General features: G+C 38.2%; 1 protein-coding gene across 3 annotated transcripts in view; it reads right to left on the bottom strand.

The window, feature by feature from the left end:
• Positions 1-21,423, bottom strand: part of ARNT (aryl hydrocarbon receptor nuclear translocator) — a 76,957-nt gene extending 55,534 nt beyond the window's left edge. For all 3 annotated transcript variants that reach the window (XM_078451458.2, XM_078451459.2, XM_078451460.2), the window contains exon 1: positions 21,242-21,423. In XM_078451458.2, coding sequence (XP_078307584.1) covers positions 21,242-21,266 — 25 coding nt within the window. In that variant the 5' untranslated portion in view covers positions 21,267-21,423. The remainder of the gene's footprint in view (positions 1-21,241) is intronic.
• Between the last annotated feature and the right edge of the window lie 348 nt (positions 21,424-21,771).

The raw sequence follows: 21,771 nt of genomic DNA, 5'->3' as shown, positions 1-21,771 counted from the left end.
TAAACCAACAAACAAACCTCAGCAAATTTACAAGAATGAAATCACAGATTGTATTCTCCAACTACAATGGAATTAAACTAGAACTCAGTAACAGAAAGAGAACAGGAAAATCACCACACACTTGGACACTAAACAACACACTTCTAAAAAAAAAAAATCAATGAATCAAAAATGAAGTCTCAAAGGAAATACAAAGTACACAGAAATAAAATATGAATGTAATCACAAAACAGTAAAATTTGTGGGACACAGCAAAAGCTGTACTTAGAGACAATTTTATTGCGCTAAAATGCTTATAGTGGAAAGAGGAAAAGTCAAATCATCTAAGTTTCCATTTTAAGAACCTAGAAAAAGAACAAAATCAGGGTGCCTGGGTGGCTTGGTTGGTTGAACATCCAACTCTTGGTTTCAGCTTGGGTCGTGATCCCAGGGTTGTGGGATTGAGCCCCACATCAGGCTCCAGGCTGAGTGTGGAGCCTGCTTAGGATTCTCTCTTTCTCCCTCCGTCCCTCTCCCCCACTTGGGCTGTGTGCTCTCCCTCTCTCAAAAAAAAAAAAAAAAAAAAAAAAGAACAAAATAAACCCAAAAGCAAGCAAAAGGAAGTAATAGACAACATAAATTAATGAATTTGAAAACAGAAAAATATTTTTAAAAAAATAAATGAATTCAAAGCTGGTTCTTTAAATAGATCAATAAAATTGACAAGCCCTCAGTTAGACACAAAAAAACCCACTACCAATATCAGAAATGAAAAGAAGGAAAAAAATGAAACAAAAAAAGGGATATCACTACAGACTTTGAAGAAACCAAAGAGATAAGTGGTAATTCTAGGAACAACTTACAAATGTAAATTTGACAACTTGGACAAAACAGATAATTCCTTAAAAAAAAAAAAAAAAAACTAAAACACCTGACCCCACATAAAACAGATGACTTGAATGGTCCCATAATTATTAGGAAATTGAATCCATAATTTAAAGACTCTCAAAAAAGAAATCTCCAGGTCCAGACGGAATGAATTTTACCAAACATTTAGAGTTAATATCATTTCTACACAATCTCCTCCAGAAACTGGTTGAGAAAGGAGACACTAATTCACCTTATGAAGCTAGAATTACCCTGATACCAAAACCAGGCAAACTCACTACAAAAACAAAGCAAACAAACTGACAAAAAGCTAGAGCTCAGGGGCACTTGGGTAGCTCAGTCAGTTAAGCATCCGACTCTTGATCTCCGCTCAGGTCTTGATCTCACAGTTGTGAGTTCAAGCCCCACGTTGGGCTTTGCAATGGTTGTGAAGCCTACATAAAAACAAACAAACTAGAGATCAATACTCCTCATGAAAACAAATACAAAACTTTTTTTTTTTTTTTTTTAGTTTATTTATTTTGAGAGACAGAGAGAGTACACACATGTGAACAGGGGAAGGGCAGAGAGAGAGAAGGAAAGAGAGAATCCCAAGCAGGCTCCACGCTGTCAGCGCAGAGCCCAATGTGGGGCTCAATCCCACGAATGGTGAGATCATGACCTGATCTGGAATCAAGAGTCATATGCTTAACCAACTGAGTCACCCAGGTGCCCCAAGGAACAAAAATTCTTACTATTAGCAAATAAAATTTAGCAATATGCAAAAGAATTATACAACATGACCAAATATGATTTATTCTAGAGAAGCAAGAATACTGGCTCAACATTTAATTATCAGCCAACATAATCCACCATATTGCCAAAGAAGAAAAATAACAGATGATCCATCAACTTATGCAAGAAAGCATTTGATAAAATTCCACACTAATTCTGCTTAAAAAAAACAAAACAAAACAAAAAAACAGAAAAATAAGAATGGGGGAAATGTCCTCAACCTGGTAACAGAATCTACCTCCTACCACCAAAAAACCCAAAATAAAAATAAATAAGTAAGTAAGTAAAGAAGCCTAAAGTTAATATTATGCTTAACAGTGAAAGACAATGCTTTCTACGATTGGCAACTAGGCAAGAATGTTCCATCTCATCACTAAATCAAACATAGTGTGGGAAGCTCTAGCCAGTGCAAAAATGCAAGAAAAGGAAACAAAAGGCATAAAGATCAAAAAGGAAGATATAAAACTGTCCCCATTCACAGATGGCATGATTGTCTTTGTAGAAAATCCTAAGGAGGGGTGCCTGGGTAGCTCAACCAGTTGATCATCCAACTTTCTATTTCAGCTCAGGTCATGATCTCACATCTCATGGCTCTGTTCATGAGCTCAAGCCCCACATCAAACCTGTGCTGACAACACGGAGACTGCTTGGCATTCTCTTTCTCTCTCTCTACCCCTCCCCTGCTCGAGCATGTACGATCTCTCTCAAAATAAACTTTAAAAAAAAAAGTAGATCACTTATATATTGCTGGTGGATGTAATACAGTACAGCCACACAGCCACTCCAGAAAATAGTTTGGAAGTTTCTTTAAAAAATAAACATGCCACTAACATACAAACCAGCACTACACTAGTGGGTGTTTATCCCCAAAAATGAAGACTGTATCTACACAAAAACCTGTCCACAAATGTTTATAATACTTTTATTTGTAATAGCCAAAAACTGGGGGGGGGAGGGTGGTAAGTCCTTTAATAGGTGGACTACCTGTGATATACACCCAAATCACTGAATACTACTCGGCAACAAAAAGGAATGGAATATTATTACTACACACAACTGGATGAGAATCACGTGAGTGAAAAAAGCCCACAGTAAAAGCTTACATAATGTATAATCCTATTCATAAAATACTCTTTGAATGACAAAATTATAGAAATAAAGGACAGGTTGGGGTTGCCCAGAGGGAGGGGGAGGGCACAAAGAAAGGTGTGGCTTTCAAAAGGCACCATTAGTGACCCTTGTGATGGTAGAAATCTGTGTCTTGGTCATGATGGTGCCTATTAGTTTTGCAAGACACTATCATTGAGGGAAACTGAGTTAAGGGTAGGAGATCTCTGTATTACTTTCATAACTGTATATGAACCTAAAATTATCTCAAAATAAGAAGTTTGGGGACACCTGAGTGGCTCAGATGAGTGTCCAACTTCGGCTCAGGTCATAATCTCACGGTTCGTGGGTTCAAGCCCCACATGGGGCTTGCTGCTGTCCGCACAGAGCCTGCTTCGGATCTCTGTCCCCCCCTCTTTCTGCCCCTCCCCCACTGGTACACACACTCTCTCTCTTTCTTAAAAATAAGCAAACCTTTAAAAACAATAGGTTTAGAGGCGCCTGGGTGGCTCTGTCAGTTAAGTGTCCAGCTTTGGCTCTGGTCATGATCTCACGGTTTGTGGGTTCCAGCACCATTTTGGGCTCTGTGCTGACAGCTCAGACCCTGGAGCCTGCTTCAGATTCTGTGTCTCCCTCCCTCTCTGCCCCTCCCCTGCTTACACTGTCTCTGTCGCTCTCTCTCAAAAATAAACATTAAAATAATAGTAACATTTAGTTTAAAAGTTTTTAAAACACTTTTAAAGTCATATACTTCATCTTCCTTTTGAACTTTAAAATCTGTCAAGTACTATTAAACAATTCATGAAATTAATTCAATGACATTAAATTTATATAGTAATTTTGAAAGAAGAAGAGCATCATGACTTTGAATTTCCTCATCCAGGAATATAGTATGTGTTACATTTATTCAGATCTTTTCTAATGTCCTTTAATAAAATTTTATAGTCTTCCTAAGTCTTATGTATTTCTTCCTCTATTTTTAGGTAATTTATAGTTACTAGTATTATTGTGAATTAAATCATTTTTCCATTTCAACTTCTAACTGGTTTTTGCTAGAATAAAACAAAACTATTGATTTCAGTATATTTATATTGTATCCAAATTACTAATTTGTCTTACCTAAAAGTATTTAATTTATTGGATTTTCTTAGTATAAAATCACATCATCTACAAGGAATGATTATTTTACCTTTCCTTACTCAATATTTACAGTATGTTGTTTTCTTCTCTTACAGCATTATTGCAAGGTTCTTAATCCATGGGTCAATGGATAAACCCCCCCCCTCCACCAGGGGAGGCTGGTTTGTGAACTTGGAGGAAAAATTTTATCTTTATTCTCATTAATCTCTAACTGAAATCTAGCATTTCCTTCAACCATGAAAGTACACAGTAAACCATCACAGTATTAGTAACTGTGACTGTCATCAGTAGGAATCAGATATTTTTATATCACAATTACTAAAAATATTTAGGATTAACATCCAATATTACTCAAAAATAGGGTAATTATGGGACGCCTGAGTGGCTGAGCCTCCAACTCCTGATTTCGGCTCAGGTCATGATCCCAGGGTCATGGGACCAAACCCCATATCAGGCTCTGCACTGATAGCACAGAGCCTGCTTGGGATTTTCTCTCTCTCCCTGTTTCTGCCCCTCCCCTGCTTGTACATGCACAAGCATTTAAAATAAATAAACTTTTTTTTTAACATTTATTTTCCTGAGAAAGAGAGAGAGAGAGAAAGGGAGGGGAGAGAGAAAGGGAGACAGAATCCGAAGCAGGCTCCAGGCTCAGAGCCATAAGCACGGAGCTGTCAGCACAGAGCCAGATGCAGACTCAAACCCACAAACTGTGAGATCATGACCTGAGCCAAAGTCAGATGCTTAACCGACGGAACCACCCAGGTGCCCCCGTAATATGAACATTTTTAAATATTTTTATTATTTAAGTGCATTACTATAGAAAAATTAGAAAAGATGCAGTAAGCCAGAAGATAAAACTTTTCAATCTCTAGTAGTTCCACTATATATTGCTATTTTATGCACTGAATAACTAAGGAATATCTAAGAAAGGTTCAACAAGGAGAGCAAGCTGTCTCCTTGTATTCCAGCTTTTCCAAGTACATGCCAGCGGAGTCTAAGGGTTCCAACATGGCCGAAGAAGCAGAGCCTTTTATTTTAGGGGTAAGGGTGACATAAAAGTGAGGTAAGAATTTTTTTACCTACAAAGCAGAAGTTCTGTTCCTGAGTTTTACAAGGAGTAAAGGGGGAGTAGAAAGTGCATGGATAGCAATACCTAACACTTTTTTCTCAGCCCTCGCTGTGGGTTAGGCACTACTGTGAACAACCTGTGTGCCTCTCATTTATTCCCATAATGACCCAAAGGAAGTGAGAAAGGGTTCAACAGTTCTCACCAAAGACATCCACGTCCTACAAGAGGTTAAGCAACTTTGATCTAGACAATCTCCAAAGCAAACGTGGATATATCTCTGACTTATCCATGATTTCATTGGACTTAATTGGGGGGGGGGGGGTAGTTCTATGGATTTAACAGCTTTTTTTTAAAAATCAGGAATGGATTTTTTTTAATCTGAAGCAAATACTTTTGTAAAGTATTTATTAATATAAAAGTTTTTTCTTTTAGCTTGCTAATGACATAAATTATAGAAGTTTTCTCAGGTTGAACCATCTTTTGAGTTCCTGGACTAAACCTTACTCAGTAATTCCAGAAGACTGAATAATCTAAAACTCCATGTCCGCCTAGAATCTCAGAATGGGACCTCACTTGGAAACAGGGTCTCTGAAGATATAATTAGCTAAGACTGGGTCGAAATGGGTTAGGGTGGGCTCTAAATCCAATGACTACTCTCTTTATAAGAGCAAGGAGAGAAACCTAGATACAGGGACACAGAAAATGGAGTGACATGTCCACAAGCTAGAGAAGAAGGAGAGATTTCTGCCTCAGAAACTCCAGAAGGAACCAAAGCTACCAACATCTTCATTTCATATTCTGAGCCTCCAGCACTGTGAAAGAGTATTTTTTGTTTGTTTTAAACCCCCAAGTATGTGAATTTGCCACAGCAGGCCTGGGAAACTAATACAATAATGATGTATGATTCTTTTAACATACTCTGGATTTGATTTACTAAGATTAGCTCCTTTTAAATTTTTTTTTAACGTTTTTATTTTATTTTTGAGAGAGAGAGAGACAGAGCATGAATGGGGGAGGGTCAGAGAAAGAGGGAGACACAGAATCAGAAACAGGCTCCAGGCTCTGAGCTGTCAGCACAGAGCCCAACACGGGGCTCGAACTCACGGACCACGAGATCATGACCTGAGCCAAAGTCGGACGCTTAACCGACTGAGCCACCCAGGTGCCCCAAGATTAGCTCCTTTTAAATGGAAGAACTTAGGATAGCATAGTTAAGGAATATTCTTATTCCACTGAAGTCAAGTACCTTCTACTCAAATCACAATTTGACAGAAATTACAGAAAAACAATAAATATAACATATTTTAGTCAGTCAACATAGTCTCCCAGATTTACCAAAAAGCTACTTCTAAACATAACTTCCTTTCCTGAAATATGAGAATAATACAAAACTAAGTTCACTGAAAACAGGACTGAGGAAATCAGAACTGATAAAAAAGCATTAGAAGCTGAATAGACAAGGGGTGCCTGGGTGGCTCAATTAAGTATCCAACTCTTAATTTCAGCTCAGGTCATGATCTCAAGGTTGTGAGATCAAGCCCCTCCCTCTCCCTCTGCCCCTCTCTCACTTTCTCTCTTAATAAAAGAAAAAAGTTGAATACATAATATGAACATTTGTTCATAAAGAAATACTGGAACAATAATTCATCATATTCTTAATGTCTAAAATATGAGTCACTTTGGGAGCCACCTGCAGCCGGTTAAGCGTCTGGCTCTTGATTTCGGCTCAGGTCATGATCTCACAGTTCCTGAGTTCAAGTCCCACATCAGGCTCTATGCTGACAGTGCAGAGCCTGCTTGGGATTCTCTGTCTCCTTCTCTCTCTTCCCCTCCTCCAGTCATGCTATCTCAAAATAAATACATAAACTTTAAGCAAAATAAAATATTAATTACTTTGGATATGTTTTTAATTTTTTCTTTATTATTCCTAAAATCTACCTCCAAACTATATTTAAAATAAACTGCAACTAACCTAAAAACACAAAACCTCTTTTATGCATGTCTTTTATTATAAGTCCAGGCATTTATAACTGCCCTTAATACTGGATAAAGAATGTACTTAAATACAATTAAAATGATGATGCATCATTGCAAACTACAGTAATCAAAACAGTATGGTACTGGCACAAAGATTTACATACTAGTGGATTAGAGTCTAAAAATAAACCATTATATGTACAGTTAAATGATTTAACAAGGGTTCCAAGACAATTCAATATTTTTTTTTTCAACAAATGCTACAGGAAAAACTGTATATCCACATACAAAAGTACCCTTACTTACATCACATATACGAATCAGCTCAAAATAGATCAAACACCTAAATGTAAGAATTAAAGCTAGTAAACTCTTAGAAGAAAGCACAGGAGGAAAGTATCATGACAATGAATTTCGTAACTTCTTGAAGACAATTTGCAAGATGAAAAAAGTTCTGGAGGTGGATGGTGGTGATGGCTGTACAACAATGTGAATATACTAAGGGCACTGAACTGTACACATAAAAATGGTTAAAGTAGCAAATTTTATGTTATGTGTATTTTGCCACAATAAAAAAAAACTATAATATATCAGAAAAAATGTTTTTCCAGAAAAATTTTGAAGTGGCTCTGTATCACTGAAATGGAAAGTTATCTACCATATATGATTATAGAAAAAATAAGCTACAGAAAAAAACATATAAAATGTTCTTTTTTAAAATTTATATGTATAACAAAAGCCTGGAAGAACTCATTTAATATTAACTGCATGCCTACTATATGCCAGGCACTGTTGCAGATCCCAGATATAAAGCAATAAATAGAACAAAGATCCCAATACTTATGAACTTTATATGCTAGTGGGAGAGAGAAATCAACAAGAGAAATAATTAAAATATAAACCGGATGACAATATGAAAGTGACATTTTATAGGAAAAAATAGATAAATAACAAATTTCATATGGTTCAAACTAATAATTTGTTATACAGTGATAAATAGGGAGAAAAATAAACTATAGGAAGTCAAATCAGAAGCATATAAAGGTCGGGACACCTGGGTGGCTCAGTCGGTTAAGCATCCGACTTCACCTCAAGTCATGATCTTGCAGTTTGTGAGTTTGAGCCCCGTCCAACTACACCTGAAGTCATGATCTTGCAGTTCGTGAGTCTGAGCCCTGCATAGGGCTCTGTGCTGACAGCTGGGAGCCTGGAGCCTGCTTCAGCTTCTGTGTCTCTCTCTCTCTCCCCCTCCCCTGCTCACACTACTTGTGTGTGTGTGTGTGTGTGTGTGTGTGTGTGTGTGTGTGTGTGTCTCTCACAAATAAACATTAAAAAATATATATTAAAAAAAAAGTATATAAGGTTGAAGAATAGGAGGACAGCAATTTTATTTTTTTAATTTTTTTTTTAACGTTTATTTATTTTTGAGACAGAGAGACAGAGCATGAACGGGGGAGGGGCAGAGAGAGAGGGAGACACAGAATCCAAAGCAGGCTCCAGGCTCTGAGCCATCAGCCCAGAGCCCGATGCGGGGCTTGAACTCACGGACTGCGAGATCGTGACCTGAGCTGAACGCTCAACCGACTGAGCCACCCAGGCGCCCCAGGACAGCAATTTTAGATAGTGAGGAAAGACATCATTGAAAAGGTAATAGGAAATAGGAGATAAGAAAAGGAGATAAAGGAATTAACCATGCAGGTATCTGGAGAAAATGCATTCCAGACAGAGTGCAAAGACACAGGGTGAGAACATGCCTGTTAAGTTCTAGAAATAGTATGGATGATATCATGGCTAGAATGAAGTGAGCAAAGGTTACACAATAAACTAATAGTGGTTATCTCTGAGATGGCATTTAGAGACTTCTACATTTAATTTTCTGTATATCCATATTATTTTGTCTTTTACATTAAGCATATATTACTTTTATAACTGGGAAATACACGATCCCAAGTTTTCAAAAAAAGAAAATGAATGTGTGTATGTGTGTGTGTGTGTGTGTGTGTGGCATGCATTGAAAATCTGAGAGAACACAGCTCAAACTTTACAATTAGATAAACCTGGATTCCAATCCTAGGGTTACCACTTACCACCTGTATGACCATAAGCAAATTACTTAATCTTTCTGAGTTTATCTGTTACATGCAACTAATAATAATACCTACCTTTGGAGAAGATTATATTAGATACTGCAAGTGAAAAGTACTTAGCATAGCACCTGACACAGTGTAAGTAGTACTTAAATAGTAGCTTTATAAATATATATCAAACACCAAAATGTTAACTGATTTTGCTATTATTAACTTTTTCATTACGGAAGTAATATATTAAAATATGGATATATAGGGTGCCTGGGTGGCTCAGTCAGTTAAGCATCCGACTCTTTGTCTCAGTTCAGGTCTTGATCTCAGGGTCTTGAGTTCAAGCTCTACACTGGGCTCCACATTGGGCATGGAGCCTACTTAGAAAAATATATGTATACTGCACACACACACACATACACACAATATTATAGATATACAGAAAATGCTATACATATCCAGAAAACCAAATGTGAAAGTCTCTAAAAATATTCAACAATACAGAAGCAAACAATCAAAAGTAAAATCCTTGGGGCACCTGGCTGGCTTAGAGCATGCAACTCTTGATCTCAGGGTCATGAGTGCAAGCCCCACACTGGGCATGGAGCCAACTTAAAAAAAAAAAAGATTAAATAAAATAAAAGTAAAATCCTCTACACACGTACTCCAATCCCACCTCCCCCCTATGGTATTAATATTTTGAAACCTTCCAAATCTTTTTCTATATATCATATATTATAGCTTGGGTAATTTTTACATAAGACAGGGAGAGATCATATTATATTTATTCTGAATCTTGTTTTTTCCATGTAATAATACACTGGAAGGTGTGTCATGTCAATAAATACAGGTAGCACACTCTTTTTAATAGTTATAAGGTACTTCACAGTACAAATGTATATATTTATGACATTCAAACTATCACTATCATAAATGTTTCAATAAATATAACTGTGTATCTTTATGCGTGGTGACAGTATTTCTACACTAACAAATTTCTGAAAATGACTCCCTGGATGTAAGGGAACATATTTAAAACTTTACACATTACCCTCCAAGAAAGCTACACCAATGAAGAGCCTCACCAACAATATCAAATTATCCATGTGTCCACCAGCCCTGGGTTCTGCCAATCCTTCAAATTTTTACTGATTTTCTAGGTATAAAATGATTATCATTGTTGGTTTAATGTTCATTTATCTGTTATTAGTAAGACTGAGTATATTTTTATATTATTGCTAATACTTTTTCTATTTCATCCTATAAAATTTAAATAGTGATTACATGTAACGTCCCTAAGAAAAAGCAAAATCTTCCCATAAAAAAATAAAGCTCACTTCTAGTAATAGGTTTATATAGAATCCATGAGTTAGAGGAATTTAGAGAAAGAAAAGATGATTCTGAGATGGTTTAAATTAAGATGTGGCACAGTCTGTAGCACAGAGAAGGTGCTCAGTAACAGGAAAAAGTAAAGGAAACAGGGCAGCCAGCCAGCAGTTTCAAAAAGGTAAAGTGAATGTGGGCCTCAGAAAAAATAAAGGAGAGCAAAAAGGCATTCCACATAGACAAAGGACATAAGCAAATCCTAAAGGGAGGTATGAAAATAATTGTGAAGAACTGTCAGACCTATACAGAGCACAGAGTCTGTATTTGGGAAAAAAAAAAAAATACGATCTCAAGTGTTAATTGTGACAAGGCCTGAATGACAAGATAAAATCTTAGATTTGATTTAACAAAGACAAAATATATCTTTAAGTGAGAGTGACAAAAATAAAATGTAAATTAAAGATTAATCTGACATATTTAAAGTTTGAAGTAATAGAAGCAGGGAAATGAATGAGACTAACCAAAATGAGGCGATAAAGACATAGTATGACAGCAGGATGAAAAAGTAAAGGAACCTCTATAATTTTAAACTATATAACTTCTGAATAAAAATAAGGGGGTAGGGGTGTCTGGGTGGCTCAGTAGGTTAAGTGTCCAACTTCGGCTTAGGTCATGATCTCACAGTTTTGTGAGTTCGAGCCCCATGCCGGGCTCTGTGCTGACAGCTCAGAGCCTGGAGCCTGCTTCAGATTGTGTCTCCCTCTCTCTGTGTCCCTCCCCGGCTCACACTCCATCTCTCTCAAAAAAAATGAATAAACATTAAAAAAAAAAAAAAATAGTGAGGTAAGTGTATACATCTACTTTTTTTCTCTCCCACTAAAAATTTATATAAAGAAGAAAAACAATTTTATACAAGACATAAAATCCATGGATAGAAAAAATGGAAGAAAGAAAAGAGCAACAAATTTTTGGAAACTGGAACCTTTGCCTTGATAGATCCACAAGAACTAAATCCTAGGCACCTGGGTGGCTCATTCGGTTAAGCATCCAACTTCAGCTCTGGTTGATGGCCGTATCCAGTTCTCTGCTGTCAGCAGAGAGCCCACTTTGGATCCTCTGTCCCCCCTTCTCTCTGCTTCTCCCCCTCTGGCACACTCACACATGCACACTCTCTCTTTCAAAAAAAAAAAGAAAAGAAAAGAAAAGAAAAGAAAAAAGAACTGAATCCTAACCCAACAAAGGGAGAAGCAGAAAACTACCTCAATATATGTTAGAATCCCCCAAAGTCTCAGGAACTGGTGACTCCAGGTATAGTAGTGGGAGGTGTGTATGAATGAAAGCTAAAGTAAAAAGGATTGGTTCCGGGTGCCTGGGTGGCTCAGTCAGTTAAGCGTCTGACTTCGGCTCAGGTCATGATCTCATGGCTTATGGGTTCGGGCCCTGTGTTGGGCTCTGTGCAGCTCGGGGCCGAGAGCCTGCTTTGGATTCTGTGTCTCCTTCTCCCTTCCCTGCTTGTGCTCACGCGCGCGCTCTCTCTCTCTTTCTCAAAAATAAACATACATTAAAAAAAAAAAAAAAAGGATTGCTTTAACATCTGCTTAAGCAGCAGGTGGATTTCCAGGTCCTTACCCTGTTCCTTCTAGCAGGGAAACTGCCCAATATGTGGAAACAAACGAAAATGAAAATACAACAATCCAAACGCTTTGGGATGCAGCAAAGGCAGTCCTGAGAGGAAAATATATTGCAATCCAGGCCTATCTCAAGAAACAAGAAAAATTCCAAATACAAAATCTAACAGCACACCTAAAGGAAATAGAAGCAGAGCAGCAAAGACACCCCAAGTGCCCCCTTCCTTTCATTTCTAATTGTGCTTACACAGAGCAAAGTGCAAAAATACTAATTGCACAACTCAATTAATTTTTATATATGTATATACCCATGTGACCACAACCCAGATAATACAGAATACCATCACTCCAGACAGCTTTCTTTTTTTTTTAGGTTTTTTTTTTAAGTTTATTTATTTGTTTTTGAGAGAGAGAAAGAAAGAGAGAGAGACAGAGACAGAATCCGAAGCAGGCTCCAGGCTCTCAGCTGTGAGCACAGAGCCCGATGTGGGACTCCAACTCACAAACCACGAAATCATGACCTGAGCCAAAGTTGGATGCTTAACCCACTGAACCACCCAGGCGCCCCCAGACAGCGTTCTTGTACACTGTCCTTACCCCCTCCATCATAAAAATAACTACTCTTCTGACCTATGTTTATTATGGGTTAATTTTGCTATCTTTATCTTCAAATCATCAGAATCATATGGAATATATCTGGCTTCTTTCACACAGTATTGCATCTATGAGAGTTATCCATATTTTGCAAAATAGTAGTTTATTGCTGTGTAATATTGTTATGCAACTGTGTCATAATTTATTTTATACATTCTATTGTAACTGGACCTTTGGATTGTTTCTGGTTTCATACCATTATGAATGACGTTTTTATGAACATTCTTATATATGTCTTTGGGGAACACAAATATGTATTCATTTTTGTTGGGTATACACAGAATTTAAATTTCTGGGACATATGGCAAACATATGCTTCATTTAGTGGATACTTCCAAACTATTTTCCAGAGTGACCACACCCATTTACACTCCTATCAGCAGTGTATTGGATTCCGGTTGCTCATCAGTCCTTCTAATTTTAGCCATTCTGGTGTGCACTGATGGTTGATAATGTATCTCATCATGGTTCATCTTTTTAAAATAAGTTTATTTATTTATTTTGAGAGAGAGAGAAAGATTGAGCAGGGAAGGGGCAGAGACAGAGTGGGACAGAGGATCCAAAGCAGGCTGTGTGCTGACAGCAGAGAACCTGATACAGGGCTCGAACCCACAAATTGTGAGATCATGACCTGAGCTGAAGTCAGACTCTTAACCAACAGTCCCCCAGGTGTCCTGGTTTATCTTTCCCTAATGATGTTTATCTTTAACTAATGATGTTGAACACCTTTTCATAAACTTATTGACTATTTGATAAAAAAAAAAAAAAAAAGAAAAGAAAGAAACTGCCCTAATTCCACCCTGTCAAAAGACTGATTTGTTCTCTGGAGAGTATAAATCATTTTGATCTATTTGCCCCAGTTGGGGGAAACCAGGCGAAGCTGGAAGTGAGAGTACCATACTGAAAACAGCAGTGTATGCAAAATGGGTGCTTCACTCTTCCCTTGCTGTACTGCCTCTTCCCTGTATTCCATGTTTCCTCTTGGTTTACTCCTACTGGTGAAGAGTATCCTCTACTAAGCTCTTGAGAAACAGTGTAAGGGAGAGCTTGGATATATGAAAACATCTTTCTTATATTTCACTAACTGATAGTTTGCCTAGGTATGCAATTCTACGTCGGAAATTATTTCCCCTAAGAATTCTGAAGGCACTGCTTCATTGTCTTCTACTGTCGGGTGTGACTACTGAGAAGCAAGACCAATCTGATTCCAGATTCTTTTGAACTGACCAATTTTTTTTTCTCTGTAGCTTGTAGGATACTCTTTGTATCTGATGCTGAAATCTCATGATATTGTGCCTTGATGTGGGTGTGTTTTCATTCACTGGTCTGTCCCCTTCAATTTGGAAACTCATGTCTTCTACTGCTGGAACATTCTTTTAAACAAAAACAACAAAGCTTGGTTAAAAGAGATGAAAATGGTTGTTACTGGGGAAAAGGAACTGAGAGAGGGAGTAGAGGACTGTTGTTGTAAGAAATCACGTAAAACTAAGTCTTTAAATATATGCATGGATAATTTTGATTAAAATAACATACATTTAAATGTTTAAATATATGTATTTTAAATCATTTTTTTAAATTTTAATATTTCTTCATTTTTGAGAAACAGGGAGAGACAGAGCACAAGTTGGCGAGGGGCAGAGAGACAGAGAGAGAGACACCCACACAGAATCCAAAGCAGGCTCCAAGCTCCCAGCTGTCAGCACAGAGCCCAACACAGGACTCGAACTCATGAACCGCAAGGTCACAACCTGACCTGAAGTCAGATGCTTAACCGACTGAGCCACCCAGGTGCCCCAATTTTATTTCATTTTTTTAATGTTTATTTATTTTATTATTTATTTTGAGAGAGAGCGTGAGCAGGGGAGGGGCAGAGAGAGGGGGAGAGAGAGAATCCCAAGCAGGCTCTGCACTGTCAGCACAGAGCCTGATGTGGGCTCAAACTCACAAACCGTGAGATCATGACGTGAGCCAAAATCAAGAGTCCAACGCTTAACCAACTGAGCCACCCAGGTACCCCTAAATAAATATTTCAAATATATTTACATGATTAAAACATTTCATATGTTTAAATATACATATGTTTTATGGAGGAGAAAAAAAAGATGACGTGATAACCAACCAGATAAATACATGAAAGAACCTAAAACACCTCTAGTTGCTTAGCCTGGGGAACTGGAAAAACTGTGACAGTCGTGAAAGATGCCGAAAAGTCAGGAAGGGCAACACATTTGAAGGAAATGCTTGTGAGTATATACATAAATAGCGTATTAAATATTATTCAAATAGAGATAGCTCTTAAACAGATGAAAATATAGAAAAGAAGTTTATGTGAGAGAACAGGAATAAACATTTTTGAGAATTTTTTTTTAAGAATCTTTAATATAGCGGTGCCTAGGTGGCTCAGTCAGTTAAGCCTCCGACTTCGGCTCAGGTCACAATCTTGCAGTTCACAAGTTCCAGCCCCTCATCGGGCTCTGTGCTGACAGCTTAGAGCTTGGAGCCTGCTTCGGATTCTGTGTCTCTCTGTCTCTCAAAAATGAATAAACGTTAAAAAAATATTTTTTTTTTTAATGTTGACAATGTAGACGAATTGCCAACAATCAAATTGTCTCTACCCCCTACTAGTTATGAGACTTCAGACAAACTACTTATTCACTCTGTGCCTTAGTTTCCTCATTTGTAAAACAATAATACATACCTCATAAGACTGTTGCAAAAATTAAATAATACATACATATATATGAAGACTAAATGAAATAATACATTTAGAATAACTGGCATATATTAATAAATGCTATTATAAACTAATTCATGATGTTAATGACTTTATTAGTACTACCCTTTCAGAGATATTTTCATGTTAACAGTGCATAAAGATATGAACCCCAACATTCATTTATTCAACCAATACTCACTGAACGTCCTAGGCACCACTGGGAGCAGGGAAGAGTGTGGTGAAAAAGGAAGGTAAACATCCTGTTCTCATGGAACTTAAATTCTAATTAATTGTAAAAGTCATACACTTTGTCCATTCAACTACAGTGAAAATATAGAGGGGAAAATGCAAAATGAAGAAACGATGAAGAGGGGCACCTGGATGGCTCAGTCGCCAGAACATACAACTGTTGATCTCAGGGTTGTCAGTTTGAGCCCCACAATGGGTGTAGAGATTATTAAAAAAAAAAAAAAAAAAAAGAAAGAAAGAAAGAAAGAAATGATGAAGAGATGTAAATTTAGAGAATTAATTTGGAAAGTGAGAGACATTTCTAACATACAGAATAGCCAACAAAACAAAAAGTGCAACCTGGCCTATAGTAGGAACTTAACAAATGTTTAATCATTCCTAAAAATAGATGGCTCTACAAGCAAGGCCTATCACTGGGTGTGTATGATGGACCCACCAGATACAATCCAGCGAGCTCAAGCCTTGGATTTCAGAAAGGTCTTAAATGTATTTTTTTACTGGGGCGCCTGGGTGGCTCAGTGGTTAAGCATCCAATTCTTGATTTCAGCTCAGGTCATGATCTCACAGTTTGGTTCATGGAATGGAGGCACCTGTTGGGCTGTGTGCTGACAGCTCAGAGCCTGCTTGGGATTCTCTCTACACCACCCCCTCCCACCCCTCCCACATGTGCGTTTGCACACACATACATGCTTTCTCTCTCTCTCTTTCTCTCTCTCAAAACTTAAAAAAAAAAAAAAACAGAAGTTTTTTAAAAAAATGTATTCTTTTTCTGTTCCATCTAAATGAAATCTGCTATACCACCATAGACAGAAATGTTACCCTTGCACCCCTACATAGGATTGTACCACTAAGGAATTAACCTTTAAAATAAATACTGTGAGTGAACACCTTGAAGGAAAAAAAAAAAAGGATGGCTCTGAAAACAGGTTCCACTATCAAGGATTCAAATTTTACTAGTTTTGGAATGAAATACCCACAATATGTCATGACCTGAGTAAAATCAAGGGGAAAAAAGGGTCTGTTTCCTTGACTATTACAATTTAGTTTCTGAAGATCACCACTTGGCGCTATGAAAATCCCTACTGTTATTGCCTTAAGAAAGTCATCAACAGCAGAGAACCACAAAAAACTTTTCATAAAACATCCATAAACAACATATTGTTCTCATCTGTTAGTGGATTGAGTAGAGGGGTAGGGCTGGAATGCAAAAAACTAAGATTAGAGACCACTATTTTATAACAATAAGAAAACTAGAGTTCCAATAATGCAGTGGTATCTACTTCTTAATTTCTAAGAAAACAGAAGATTCCAGTTGATGCCACAAATCTAAATCATAGATCTGCACAGATCTAATATGCGGATGAAGGTTCTTTTTAAAAAATGTTAATTGTATTTCAAATGCTGAATTAGTAAATTATATTTAATATACTTTTCATGGGAATGCAAGCTGGTGCAGCCACTCTGGAAAACAGTATAGAGGTTTCTCAAAAAACTAAAAATAGAACTACCCTATGACCCAGCAATTGCACTATTCGGTATTTATCCAAGGGATATAGGTGTGCAGTTTCTAAGGGACACACGCACCCCCCATGTTCATAGCAGCACTATCAACAATAGCCACAGTATGGAAAGAGCCCAAATGTCCATTGATGGATGAATGGATAAAGAAGATGTGGTGTGTATGTATGTATGTATATATATATATATATATATATATATATATATGTGTGTGTGTGTGTGTATATATATATGTGTGTGTGTATATATATATATGTATATATATACTATACACACACACACACTGGAGTATTACTCAGCAACCAAAAAGAATGAAATCTTGCCATCTGCAACTACGTGGATGGAACTAGAGGGTATTATGCTAAGTGAAATTAGTCAGAGAAAGACAAATTTCATATGACTTCACTCATATCAGGACTTTAAGAGACAAAACAGATGAACATAAGGGAAGGGAAACAAAAATAATATAAAAACAGGGAGGGGGACAAAACAGAAGAGACTCATAAATATGGAGAACAAACTGAGGATTACTGGAGGGGGTGTGGGAGGGGAGATGGGCTAAATGGGTAAGGGGTACTAAGGAATCTACTCCTGAAATTGTTGTACTATATGCTAATTTGGATGTAAATTTAAAAATAAATAAATAAGTGGTAAAAAAAAAAAAGAATAAACAACACTTTTGTAAAAAAGAAAATAATATACTTTTCAAAAAGTTTTTGCAATAAAGTATCTTGACACCTTGACTTTATACCACATAAATTCCTTTTTTCCCATATCTGAAAAAAGTAAAAGTAATGGGTAAGAATTTTGTTAATTAATGTTTTCAAAACTATAATTTAAATAGTTGAAAAGAAAAATTCTTCCTAAATGTCAGCCTCACAAACCCAAAGAGTGTTCCTTCCTTTACCTTCCGCTACATTCTCCATCCACAATAAGTGGTACCTAATAGCACAAGAGGAGGTGTCCACTAACGAGAATACCAGAATCAAGGGAAGAAATACCTACACTCCTACACTTTCATTCACATCTCTGGTATGAATACTGAATTAGAAGTCAAATACCTGCTCTTTCCCCAACCAGCACCTTAGCCAATGCATTACGGATCATGCATGCAATTTAAAAAGTGTTCCTCAGGCACTTGTATCCCAATGTTTATAGCAGCACTCTCAACAATAGCCAAATTATGGAAAGAGCCTAAATATCCATCAACTGATGAATGGATAAAGAAATTGTGGTTTATACACGCAATGGAGTACTACATGGCATTGAGAAAGAATGAAATATGGCCCTTTGTAGCAACGTGGATGGAACTGCAGAGTGTGATGCTAAGTGAAATAAGCCATACAGAGAAAGACAGATACCATATGTTTTCACTCTTATGTGGATCCTGAGAAACTTAACAGAAACCCATGGGGGAGGGGAAGGAAAAAAAAAAAGAGGTCAGAGTGGGAGAGAGCCAAAGCATAAGAGACTCTTAAAAACTGAGAACAAACTGAGGGTTGATGGGGGGTGGGAGGGAGGGGAGGGTGGGTGATGGGTATTGAGGAGGGCACCTTTTGGGATGAGCACTGGGTGTTGTATGGAAACCAGTTTGACAATAAATTTCATATATTGAAAAAATAAATAAATAAAAGAAAATAAAAAGTGTTCCTCAATATTCTTAGTGTTCCACAGACAAAAAACAGCCAGGCTACCTTCATTAACTACCTACCCACCCACTTCTACTTGCCAATGGTAAGTAGAATTAGTGAACAATAACTGAATATGGGGAATTATCAATTCATGCAAAGAAAAAGGCATTATCGCATTAAACCTATTACTTTAACATAACTCGTAAGAGAGTAGAGTATAAACCACATCTTACTCTACTTGTGATCCAGCACCATGTTAAGACATAGTGAAAATGTAAAGGAACCAGGTTCCCTGCAAGATACGGAATGGCCACCAACAGTCCCTAAATCATACTCTACGTACAATTGACATGATCTTCACGCATTATTAACGCTGCAGATGAACTTAAATGAACCTTAGAAAAGTTAAATAATGATCACAAACACCTTTTGCAGACATATGTGAAGATGGAATTAACAAGAATTGGAGGGAATCTTAACAAAAAGCAGAAAGATAAAACAAAAAAAATCAAAGAAATAGGTATAATGTCTCTAGTCCCTAAAATGGCTCTGAGGAAAGATTTGACCATGCAATAAAAAATTCCGACCTGAAAACCATTTACTTTCTTTTCACTGAGCACAGTACATTTCCACCCTTGTCCCTCCACTCAGTCCACATATCCCAAAACACAGCAGGCTATAAAAGTCCACAATGCATCTATGACCGCTTCCTTTTGAAATAAAGGGGCAAAAGAAGAAAGGAAGGAAGAAAATACATTTTCTAATTTAATTATCAGGTGTGGAATGTATCAATAACTTGGAAGAGATGTGAGAATGTTTCAACATCAAAAAGGAAATCTACAAAATACAGAAACAGTCAAAGGATATTAAACAAAACTAAAATGTTTCATCAGCAAGGATTCTGCACAAATAAATACTATTTTCTGCTTCAGATTTAAGCTGATATCGATCAGCTAATGAAATGTGGTCAAAAGACTGTCATTCTGGTCACTGTTGTTTAAAAAAACAAAATAAAGCAGCCCCACCCACACTGCTGGAAAAAAGCTTCTGACATATGCACTAAACTTGTTTACCAAGGCCACCTCTTAATAAGAGAAATGCTTTGCAACTTGACTAGGGTTATGTAACTATTTTGCAATGTGTTATCAGTTTAAAATCATGTTTATTTACTCCCTAGTTTTAACACATAGGTTATTATTCTTCTATAAGGTCAGGTGGCCGTAATAATAACATCTTTCCAATTTTATTCCATCATTCAGAACTTCCCACAATAGAACTTTAGCCATTAATTTTATCTACTTTTCCTCTAAATTTTTTAAAAGATTATATGATATTGACATGTGACAAATTAGCTTCTTTAAATAGCTCTGTTCCCAAAAACATGGTAGTAAAGGTAATAAATTTAATAGTGACAACTTTTATAGCAAAACCTGGGTACCACAAAATAATACTGCAGTTCACAGACATGGAAAAAATCCAATTTCAGTTTCAAGGTGGAAACACCAGTGAATCCCTTCCCCTGCTGTATTTTCAAGCAATTCACCCCCAACTTCTGGCTTCTTTTTTAAGGATTTTTTTTTAAGGATTTTATTTTGCAAGAGAATCGCCAAAGTCTGCAAGGTAAACTAGGATCCCTAAAATGAAATACTTCCCAGTGATAAATAACTGTAATATAGTGGAAAGAGGACTAGGAATTTAGAGACCTCATCTGCACTACACCCCACTCCATCACTTAGACATGATTGGCTAGATTTTTTTTGTTGTTAATGTTCAAGCTCCCCCTTTAGAAGAGATGTTCACTGAAAAATGACAAGGAACTGAACTTTTCTTAAAGAATGGGGACTGCCTCGGTCTACACCAAACAAGATTTAAACCTGGGGTTCTTGCTGTAGGGCAAGATCTGCCCTGAACAACCATTACTCAAACTTCAGTCCTCAGCAGCTAAAGATACTAGAGGCACTAAATACGTGAATGCCAGTTTCGGGGGGGGGGGGGGGGGGGGGGGTGTACAGCCTAGAGAAACAGAGTATCCAAAGATTTTTTATTTTAAATGTAAATGTTTAAACGTTTGGAAGTTTAACACTTCAGCTAAACAGCAAGGCGGTCCAGTGTTTCTAAACCCGGATTACTTTTAAGGTAAAACGAGCCATTCTGCCCACAGTCATTCTGCATCAAGCCGTTCCGCGGGCAGAGTTGAAAGACGACCACATCGCACACCAGCACGCAGCTAGCAGAAGGGAGGCAGGCCAAGCCCAGCGCGGGGAGCCGCTCCAGCAGCACTCGCCCCACGCAAGTCCCACCCGCACGCTCCCTCCCTCCACCCCGGGTCTCCCCAGTTCCCTAGGTCGGCCCCTCCCCCCGTTCCTCCCCTCCCCCACAACCCCCTCGCTGTCCCCGCGTGTCCTAGCTCCCTCAGCCCCAACTACGGCCCCTCAGCCCAGGGTCTCCTCAGCTGCCAACCTCTTCAGCCCCTCTTCCTTTGGAGGCGCCCCAGCCCTGCTACTCACCGGGGTTAGCAGCAGTCGCCGCCATGGCCGCAGATGCCACTGCCGTCGCACCACCCCCCTCCCAGTGGGAGGAGCCGCCGCCACCGAACTGGGGGAAGGGGGAGGGGAGAGCCACTCCCCAAACGCGGTCCCCTACAGCCGCCACCGCTACCGCGGAATCTAAGATGGCGGCTGCGGCAACCCCCCCCCCCCCCCCCCACCACCCCGGCCCCAGCCCCTGCGGAGCACACACCCCGCCCACAGGGTGGGTGGAGTCATTCGCCGAGACCCGCCTGCTCGGGGAAACTGACCAATAGAAACGCCAAGAGGTAGGGCCGGCCACTGTGCCTGCCTGTCCATTGGAGGAGGGGCCCTGAAAAAGAAGTGCAGCTGTCTCTCTAATCCCGCATCCTGTGCGTCAGAGGTCCGTAATCAAGTGACGTCAGTGAAAAACAATTTCTAAAAAGCTTCGCTAAGTGGTGGTTTCGCTGGGCTGACCGCTGTGCAGACGATTGGTTTTGAAAATCTTCTTTAGATTCTCTAATGCTTGA

The sequence above is a fragment of the Panthera onca genome, chromosome C1 (assembly GCF_046562875.1).
Source record: "Panthera onca isolate mPanOnc1 chromosome C1, mPanOnc1 haplotype 2, whole genome shotgun sequence".
NCBI classification, from domain to species: Eukaryota; Metazoa; Chordata; class Mammalia; order Carnivora; family Felidae; genus Panthera; species Panthera onca.
Note: the sequence above shows the minus strand (reverse complement) of the source record. Positions and strands in the feature narration are given on the sequence as shown.